This window comes from Oryx dammah, unplaced genomic scaffold (genome assembly GCF_014754425.2).
Source record: "Oryx dammah isolate SB20612 unplaced genomic scaffold, SCBI_Odam_1.1 HiC_scaffold_14, whole genome shotgun sequence".
In the NCBI taxonomy this organism is placed as follows: domain Eukaryota; kingdom Metazoa; phylum Chordata; class Mammalia; order Artiodactyla; family Bovidae; genus Oryx; species Oryx dammah.
In genome coordinates this window covers 15,972,907-15,983,268 of record NW_024070198.1, presented here as the reverse complement: position 1 = coordinate 15,983,268, position 10,362 = coordinate 15,972,907, and the positions used below count along the sequence as shown (strand labels likewise).

General features: G+C 38.0%; 1 protein-coding gene across 1 annotated transcript in view; it reads left to right on the top strand.

The window, feature by feature from the left end:
• The first annotated feature begins 350 nt into the window (after nucleotides 1-350).
• The window catches only part of LOC120873724 (cytochrome P450 2C31-like), a 54,469-nt gene continuing 44,457 nt past the window's right edge, over nucleotides 351-10,362 (top strand). The window contains exons 1-3 of the mRNA XM_040254567.1: nucleotides 351-566; nucleotides 7,433-7,595; nucleotides 9,158-9,307. Coding sequence (XP_040110501.1) covers nucleotides 399-566; nucleotides 7,433-7,595; nucleotides 9,158-9,307 — 481 coding nt within the window. The 5' untranslated portion in view covers nucleotides 351-398. The remainder of the gene's footprint in view (nucleotides 567-7,432; nucleotides 7,596-9,157; nucleotides 9,308-10,362) is intronic.

Here is a 10,362-nt window from a genome sequence, read left to right as displayed (position 1 = left end):
ATTTTATGAGAAAAAGCTCTAAGAGAGTGCTTCTTTTTCTGCTTATATGATGAGCAGAGACACTCTCATCATTTGTTGTGATTGTGAATTCCAGTCCTTTGAAACTCTGATAGCTTCAATTTTACTACTAAAATATGGCCATCTCTGAGAAAGTGAAATATGTTTAGTTGAGATTTCCATTGAAACTTACATGTTTATCAATACTAATGTAACTTTTTGTTTAAATATCTATTGACAAGCCAAAGTGCACTGATGATAAAGCAATATTTATTTAAAAGTTCAAGACTTATTGCATGTTTGGTGATAAGCTTGCATTTTGTTTGTTTTTTTCTTTGCACTTAGTTTTTATAAAGTGTTTGAATTGTAAACTTTCATTTGCCCTCACGCAAAGTGCACCAATGGATCTCTTTATAGTTCTGGTGATCTGTCTTTCTATTTTGAGTTTTCTTTTTCTATGGAATCAGAGGCATGCCAAAGGGAAGCTACCACCTGGGCCCACTCCTCTCCCAATTGTTGGAAATATTCTCCAGATAAATATTAAGAATGTCAGCAAATCCATAAGCAAGGCGAGTATGATTACTTTTCTTCCAGTTGTTTGTAATGAGTAAATAAGACTGCCCTATGTTTTGTCCCAGACTCCATAGTCCCAGACACCATGTTTGTTAAAAGTGGTTTTAAAGGGGAGTTCCCACTGGACACTTGGACATGATTTTATTTATTTATTTATTTATTGTTATTTATTTTTATTTTTGGCTGTGCTGGGTCTTCATTAGTGTGCATAGGCTTTCTCTAGTTGTGGCAAGCAGAAACTACACTCTAGTTGTAGTGTGCGGGCTTCTCCTTGCCATGACTTCTCTTGTTGCAATAGACAGACTCTGTGGCGCATGGGCTTCAGTAGTTGCTCTTCACAGTCTCCAGAGTGTAGGCTCAGTAGCTGTGGCACTTAGACTTGTTGTCTGCAGCATGTAGGGTTTTCCCAGACCAGGGATCAAACCAGATTCCCTTGCATTGCGAGGCAGATTCTTAACCACTGGATTTCCAGGGGAACCCTGTTAATTTATTTTAAACTTAGCTAAAGTTGATTTACAATAATATGTTAGTTTCAAGTGAGAATAAGAAAATTTTATGGATTATGCTCCTTTGAAATGTATTATAAATTATAGGCTGTATTCCCTGTGCTGAACCATTTATCCTTGTAGTTTATTTGTTTTATACATAGTAGTCTATAGTTTTTAATTCCCTTCCATTTTTCTTGTTTCCCACTGGTAACCACTAGTTTGTTTTCTACGTATGTGAGCCTGTTTATATTCTGTTCAATTTATTCATTTTATTTTTAAAAAATATTCCACATATAAATGATAACATAGAGTATTTTTCCTTCTCTGTCTGACTTACTTCACTAACTGTAATGCCCTCCAGATTCATTTATGTTATTGCAAATGGCAAAATCTCATTCTGTTTTATGGTAAAGATGACAAAGAATCTGCCCACAATGTGGGAGACCTGAGTTCGATACCTGGGTTGAGAAAGATCCCCTGGAGAAGGGAATGGCTACCCATTTCAGAATTCTTGCCCGGAGAATTCCATGGACAGAGGAGCCTGGTGGGCTACAGTCTCAGTTCAGTTCAGTCCCTCAGTCGTGTCTGACTCTTTGTGACCCCATGAATTGCAGCACGCCAGGCCTCCCTGTCCATCACCAACTCCTGGAGGTCACTCAAACTCATGTCCATCGAGTTGATGATGCCATCCAGCCATCTCATCCTCTGTCGTCCCCTTCTCCTCCTGCCCCCAACCCCTCCCAGCATCCGAGTCTTTTCCAATGAGTCAACTCTTCACATGAGGTGGCCAAAGTACTGGAATTTCAGCTTTAGCATCATTCCTTCCAAAGAACACCCAGGACCAATCTCCTTTAGAATGGATTGGTTTGATCTCCTTGCAGTCCAGTCTAGAGGGTCACAAAGAATTGGACACAGCTTAGTGACTAACACTTTCACTTCACTAGGAGGCAGATCCAAAAATATATGCTATGAGTCATGTCAAGGAGTATACAGCCTATGTTTCCTTCCAGGTGTTTTACAGTTTCTGGTCTTACATTTAAGTCTTCAACCATTTTTGAATTAAGATTTATATATAATATGAGAAAATATTTGTTTCTGTGTTGTTCAGTCACTGAGTCTTGTCTGACTCTTTGCGACCCATGGACTACAGCATGCCAGGATACTCTGTTCTCCACTACCTCCTGGAGTTTGCTCAGACTCATGTCCATTGAGTCAGTGGTGCTATCTAACCATCTCACCATCTGCCACCCTCTTCTCCTTTGTCTTCAGTCTTTCCCCGTATGAGGGTCTTTTCCAATGATTTGGCTCTTCCCATCAGGTTGCCAAAGTATTGGAGCTTCAGCTTGATTAACAGTCCTTCCAATGAATATTCAGGACTGATTTCCTTTAGGATGGACTGGTTGGATCTCCTTGCAGTCCAAGGGACTCAAGAGTCTTCTCCAATACCACAGTTCAAAAGCATCAGTTCTTCAGTGCTCAGCCTTCTTTATGATTCACCTCTCACATCCATACATGACTACTAGAAAAACTATAGCTTTGATTATATGGACCTTTGTCAGCAAAGTGATGTCTCTGCTTTTTGATATGCTGTCTAGATGTGTCATAGCTTTTCTTCCAAGGAGGAAACATCTTTTAATTTCATGGCTGCGGTCACTGTCCACAGTAATTTTGGAACCCAAGAAAATAAAATCTGTCACTACTTCCACTTTTCCCCTTCTGTTTGCCATGAAAAAATGGGACTGGATGCCATGATTTTTGTTTTTTGAATGCTGAGTTTTAAGTCAGCTTTTTCACTTTTCTCTTTCACCCTACTATAGTTCCTCTTCCCTTCTGCCATTAGATTGGTATCATCTGCATATCTGAGGTTATTGATATTTCTGCTGGTAATCTTGATGCCAGCTTTGATTCATCCAGCCCAGCATTTCATATGATATACTCTGCATATAAGTTAAGATATACTCTCCATATAAGCAGGGTGACAATATACAGCTTTGTTTTACTCCTTTCCCAATTTTGAACCAGTCAATTGTTCCATGCTCAGCTTTAACTGCTGCTTCTTTACCCACATTCAGGTTTCACAGGAGACAGGTAAGGTGGCCTGGTACTCCCATCTCTTTAAGAATTTTTCACAGTTTGTCGTGATCCACACAGTAGAAGGATTTAGTGTAGTCAATGAAGCAGACGTAGATATTTTTCTGGAATTCGCCTGCTTTCTCCTAGAAGAGGATGAGATGGTCGGTTGGTTTCACTGACTCAATGAACACGAGGTTGAGTAAACTCTGGGAGTTGGTGATGGACAGGGAGATCTGGCGTGCTGCAGTCCATGGGGTCACGAAGAGTTGGACATAACTGAACGACTGAACTGAAGTGAACCTGCTTTCTTTATGAGCCAATGAATGTTGGCAGTTTGATCTCTAGTTCCTCTGCCTTTTCTAAACCCAGCTTTTGCATCTGGAAGGTGTCTATTCATGTGCTGCTGAAGCTATCTTAAAAGATTTTGAGCCTAACCTTACTAGCATGTGAAATATTTTAATTTAATTCTTTTACATGTAGCTGTCTAGTTTTCCTCACACCACTTAGTGAAGAAATTGCCTTTTCCCCACTGTATATTTTTGTGTCCTTTTTCATGGATTCGTTGTTCATGTAAGTGTGGGTTATTTTCTGGGCTATATGTCCTGCTCCATAGACCTGTGTCCATTTTTGTGCCAGTACAATTTTTTTTGGTTACTGTAACTTTGTACTGCAGTCTGACATCAAGGAGTATGGTACTTTCAGTTCTGTTCTTTCTTTGGATATCTTTGTCTACTTGAGATCTTTTGTCTTTCCATACAAATTTTAGAATTACCTGTTGTAGTACTTTGAAAATTACACTGGCATTTTGACAGGATTTGCTTTGAATCTGTTGATTCCCTTGGATAATATGTAATGTGTTCTTTATAACAATATTAACTTTCCTTGTCCATGAGCATGTTATGTCTTTCCATCTATTTGTTTTGTTCTTTTTATCAGTATCTTATAGTTTTCTGAGTACATGTCTTTTTTTAAAATTTTTTATTTTACTTTATAATTCTGTATTGGTTTTGCCATACATTGACATGAATCCACCACGGGTGTACACATATCTTTTACTTCCTTGGTTAATTAGATTTATTGCTTGGAATTTTATTCTCTTCTATGTGATGATAAATGGGATTGGTTTATTAATTTCTCTTTCTGATAGTTTGTTCTTAGTGTTTAGAAATGGAACAGATTTCTGTATGTTAATTTTTTATCCTACAACTTTTCCAAATTCATTCATGAGCTCTAGAAGACTTTTGTTGGGATTTTTAGAATTTTTCACAGCAAAGAGTCCAACCAGTTCATCCTAAAGGAAATCAGTCCTGAATATTCATTGGAAGGACTGATGTTGAAGCTGAAACTCCTATACTTCAGCCACCTGATGCTAAGAGCTGACTCACTGTAAAAGACCCTGATGCGGGGAAAGATTGAGGGCAGGAGGAGAAGGGGACAACAGAGGACGAGATGGTTGGATGGCATCACCGACTCAATGGACATGAGTTTGAGTAAACCCCGGTAGTTGGTGATGGACAGGGAGACCTGGCATGTTGCAGTCCATTGGGTTGCAAACAGTAGGACATGACTGAGTGACTGAACTGAACTTTGAATTTGGTATAGGGAGTATTGTGTCATCTACAAATAAGAACAGTTTTACTTCATTCTTTTCAATCTCAATTCCTTTTATTTCTGTTTCTTTGATTGCTATGGCTCTGATTTCTAATATGATATTTTAAGTAAAATTGGCAAGAATGGGCATCCTTGTCTTGTTCTTGATGTTAGAGAAGATGCTTTCAGCTTTTCACTGTGAAGTATGATGATGATAGCTGTGGACTTATCATATACACGATTTTTTAATTATGTTGAAGTATGTTGCCTCTATACCTACTTTGTGGAGAATTTTAAATCCTAAATGGATATTGGATTTTATAAAAAACGTTTCTACATCTATTGAATTATCATATGATTTTATTTTTCCATTTGTTAGTGTCGTGTATAGCATTGATTAATTTGAGAATATTGAACCATACTTGCATCCCTGGGATTAATCCCACTTGTCCATGATGTATGACACCCAGATATGATTTTAGATGGTATACAGTTAAAGGTTGCCAGAATGGAGTGAGATCAATGAGATCATTGTTGAAATTGTCAAAAGTAGGAATTCTCTGTCCATGTTGTGACCTATGTGTCCTTTATAGCATTTATTTTTGGTGAATTCTAATGGCAATGAAATTGCTTTAATTTTTAAAAACTGCATAGTTACAGAGTAACAACCCCCAAACTTCCTGAAAGAATACATTGATTTGAAATCAAGGAAATAACCAAGTTTCAAGAGATCTCACAGTTTTTGTTGTATTTGCTCAATGAATGAATAGCTGTTCTATAGCTCTTTAAATCTTGAAGGAATTACCTGAAATCTGAAAGGTAGTTATGAGAGTACCTCCCCTGGAAGCTCCTCCTTCTGTATATCAGACTCTGGTTTTGAAGAGATTGTGTGAGCACCCCAGCTAATACACTTGTTAACTCACAGCCTTGGTCAAATTTTAAAAATTTCTGAGCTTTAATTTCTATTTCTTTAAAATGTGAACAATAATGATCATGCACAAGTATTAATACCTGAGCTGAACAAGCTACTGAATGCCATTTTCACTCTCAGGTGTGTCAGATGCTGGAAGTTTTCAAAGTGAAAGAGTGAAAATTTAATCACTCAGTCATGTCCTACTCTTTGCAACCCCATGGACTGTAGCCCACCAGCCAGTCTCCTCGGTCCATGGAATTCTCCAAGCAATAATACTGGAGTGGGTAGCTCTTCCCTTCTTCAGGGGATCTTCTCAACCTAGGGACTGAACCCAGGTCTCCCACATGGTAGGCAGGTTCTTTAACTATCCAAGCAGTGAATTAAAACAAACAAAAAAGAGTGAGCAGTACAGAATTTACAGTCTAGATGGTAGGCATGTATTTATGAAACAATCGTGCAAATAAGTGCATGATTACAAACCATGTAATAGGAACACAGTAGAAAAAGGTGATGTAGTTTAAAGGATTACAGGTAGGAGGCATAGTCAGTAAGGGTTCTCTGTGGAAGTGAAATTGGAGCTGAGATCTGAAAAATAATTAGACATTAACTGGATAAAATACAGGTAAATGTTTGTTCCATCTTTTTTTTTCAGTCTGGAGCCGACTTAGTTACTGGAATGTCTGAAAGAGGACCAATTTTTTTGTCGCCCAGAGAGTAGGTTAAATCATGGTGTGACATGAGATTAGGCAGGTAAGAAGGGACCAGAGTATGTAGATCTTACAGGGATTTTAAGAATATAGGTCTTTAGCATAACAATATGGTGTTCTTTAACATATGCTTTGTGAAATGGGTTGCTGTAGGGAGAATGAATTATAAGGTAGCAAAAGAACTCAAACACTGGACAAGTTGAAAGAGTGAGTCTATACCATGTAGTACACTAAATAAGCTGCCATGACAGAAAGACCACAATAATGCAGTGACTTAAGGAAAACAGTTTATTTCTGTCTTCCACATAGAAGGCATAGAGTTAAGTGCTGCTGGGCTGCCTCTCCTCCACCAGGTCTTTCAGAGAACCGGATCTTCTCAGTCTTGTGGTTTACCATCCTGTGCTCTAAGGCTGTTGTTCTCATTTGCAGTCACAGAGGGGTCATCTCCACGCTGTCATTTCAACCTATGGATATGAGGAGAAATGAAAGCTGTGTTGTCACCCATTTATGCCAGTGTAGAATTTGTGCACATCCCTTCTGCTTATCTCAGTTCGTGGAAACTTACTTACATCATCACACTGGGAAGATGGAAAATGTCTGTGGCTATGTCCTTGTGTATTTTGAAGGTTTAGAGGTCTCTGATGTTAAAGATGTGGAGAATGGATGATGAGGGGATGATTATTAGTCTGCATGTGTGAGAGATGGAGCACCTTCCTTTAAACAGAAGAAACATATCATTTATTGCCACTATAAGAAGGAAGGAGCAATTATAGGTTTAGCAGAAAAAAGTCTACTAGAATAATACTAATAAAACTCATACTATGGCCTTTGTCACAGAGTAGGAGCTGAATAAAGAATAACTGTTGATGGTGATGATAATAATTACAGTATTCCTAATAATATAATGATAATTACCATTGTAGTAAAGTGATGTGATATTAAATTACTTGTTCTAGAAATTGAAACCTTTTATAATGGGTGAATCTTAAGAAGATTAAAAATATTTGCCACATTATCTACATTTTTGTATATTATCTACATTTTCAGTTTTGAAATGCTCACTGTTCTTGCATCCCCTGTTCCTTTTCCAGCTAGCAGAAGATTATGGTCCTGTGTTCACTCTGTATTTTGGCATGAAGCCCACTGTGGTGTTGCATGGATATGAAGCAGTGAAGCAAGTCCTGATTGATCAGAGTGAGGAATTTTCTGGCAGAGGTAGTTTACCAGTGGTAGACAACATCAACAAGGGATTAGGTATGCTTCTATTTGAGGAGTGTGTGGGAATTGTAGGTTGAAAGATTCAAATAGGCTAAGGAATTGAGAAATTATAGGTAATAGAGAAGTTTATGAAAGCATCATCATTAAACAGTTTTCTATGGATCATTAATCCATATTTAAAATTATGAAGATGACACAGTCTGAGTGAAACATTAAGTGCAGTGAAAACAAATCTTCCAACCACTAATGTTCTATTAATAAATTATGGCAAGGTAAGAAAATGAGAAAGAGACAGAGAGAAAAAGAAAGGAGGAAAATGACAATAAATTATCCTATTTATTGAATATTTTGCTTTCTGGCCTGAGTCATGGTTGGTAAGAGACTAGTTTTGGAAGCTTGCATAATATATACATGGAACCAACAAAGGTTTGAAGTAGGTACATTGTATTCCGTTTCCTATTCTTGTTAGAAAAAAAAAGCACAACAAATTTTTTTATCCAGTAGAATATAATACAAAGCATAAAGCACAAATATGCTCTGAAAAGAGGGTTATGGGGAAAGACAATAAATATAAATTAAAATATTAAATAAAATCTTTCAAAATCAAATACTTGCTCTGTCATCTGTGTTTTAATAGCTAGACCTTAAAATGTCCCATACTCTGTGGGTCACTGGGTTCTTACAAAAATAATGCCTGAATCGGGTCACTTCATCCTTTACATTGTTCTTTAAGGTCTTATTTGACAAGGTCCCTATGAGCATTTTCTTTTCCTCTGATCTTGTCCTTGGCTCTGGAAGTCTGACATTGAACTTTCTTGGTACAAGTAAAAAACAGATGACACACAGTACAAGTATTTGATTTCAGAAGATTTTCTTTAATATTCTACTTTATATTTATTGTGTTTCCACATGATCCTCTTTTTAGAGCATTTTTGTGCTTTATGCTTTGTATTATAGACCTAGCCTAGCTGTGGGGTTGTCAGAAGTGTGTGGCAGGGACCCACAGGGTAGAACACGGAAAGACATCTGTATTTTGTGGAAGAGATTAGCAAATAGAGGGGAAATGTCAAAATGGGAAGAGCTATGGCCATGTCCCTTACTCGAGGGATAGATTTTCATAAGCTTCCTTTCAATACACAAGTGCTGTTTATCCCTTTCTTAAGAATTGACTCTCTTGTTGTTTCTCCTACAGTTCATTTTCCATGCACAAATCAATCCTGAAAACTTAACCTATAACTTGGACTCTATGGATTGTTAGCTGAGTCATCAAAGAGCAAGCATTTTGCCTCTATGATTTTCAGCATCCTCATAAGTAAACAAGAAAAAACACTTGGTTCTTAGGGTTGTTCTGAATTTTGCAGGAGCTAATGGATAAGGAAGAGTGTAGTAATATGTAAAACCAAGAGTCTTGACAGTAAGATACAAGCTGGGTTAAGAGAGGAGGAGGCAGGTGATGAAGGGCCTGATAGGAATCCCTGAGGCTGTCACTACTATGTTTAATCCTGGCTGAGGTGTCCTTGTCATTTCCTGGTTTAAAGACTCTCAGCTAGAATTCATGGCAATGGATTATTTTCTATTTTTGGTTTTCATCCTGATAGGAATTGCTTTCAGCAATGGAGAAATATGGAAGCAAACTCGACGTTTCTCCCTCATGGTTTTGAGGAATATGGGGATGGGGAAGAGGACTATTGAACACAGGATTCAAGAGGAAGCCTTGTGTTTGGTGGAAGCATTAAAGAAAACCAATGGTGGGTATTTCTTTATGTAATTAACAGTAACTGCTGGGGTAGACCAGATGCTATTACAGGTAGACTACAGAGTGGTAACAGCTAAAATACAACAGAAGTTGACTTTCTGCTCCCATGGCAGTAGGAGGAGGTGAAGTTGCTGGCATAATGGCCTTTTCAAGCACCTGGTTTCCAGGGCCTTTGATGCCTTCAACACATGGTTGCCTTCCAGTGGCGCCCAGAGTTCATCTCTTTGAATGGTAGAGCGGGGGGTAGTAAAGAAGAAAGAAAAGAACAAATAATGTTTTTAATAGATGAGATATGGCACTCACACACAAAAGTTCTTTCCTATCCCATGGGCTGTAACTCAGTCACAAGGCCACACCTAAATGTACAAGGAGCTGGGAAATGTGGTTAGCTGTGTGCACAGGAAGAAGAGGAGAACATGGATTCTGGTAATCTGCTAGGAACTTGGAAGTCTGTGTTCTCAGGTAACTTCTTGAGAAGCATTTCAAATATTTTGCAACGTATGCATGTCATGTCATTATGCTATATAGCACCTTAAACTTGAACAGTCCTGTCTATCAGTGATATCTTAGTAAAACTGAAACAAAATTAGTGGTTCAGGTGTGGGCTTCCACTAAATCCCTCTCTGAGTAGGCCTGTATTACAGCTCCGCTGTGGGTGTGAGGGGAGGGAGCTTCAGTAGCACGCATCCACATGTGGATGCCCACGCAGGACAGGAAGAGGGGATAGGAGAGAAAGGGGCGAGTCTCTTGACTTGACAGGGAAGGAGTAAGATGAGGATCGTAAGACTGTGCTTTTGTAAAACAAAATGTTTAAATTTGGAGAACATTATGAACTTAATAACACTATATTCTAAACGGTGCTAAACTTCAAGGTTTTTTTTTTTTTTTTTTTTTTTTTTTAACCAGTGTTATATTATTGTTCAGATAGGTTTTGCCCCTCAGTTTTTGGTGTTACTCATATAAATAATGCAATGATTACAAATATTTGCATGATTTGGGTTTCTTCTTTTGAGTAAGTTTCTCAAGATGGCAAAAAAGTGTCAATGA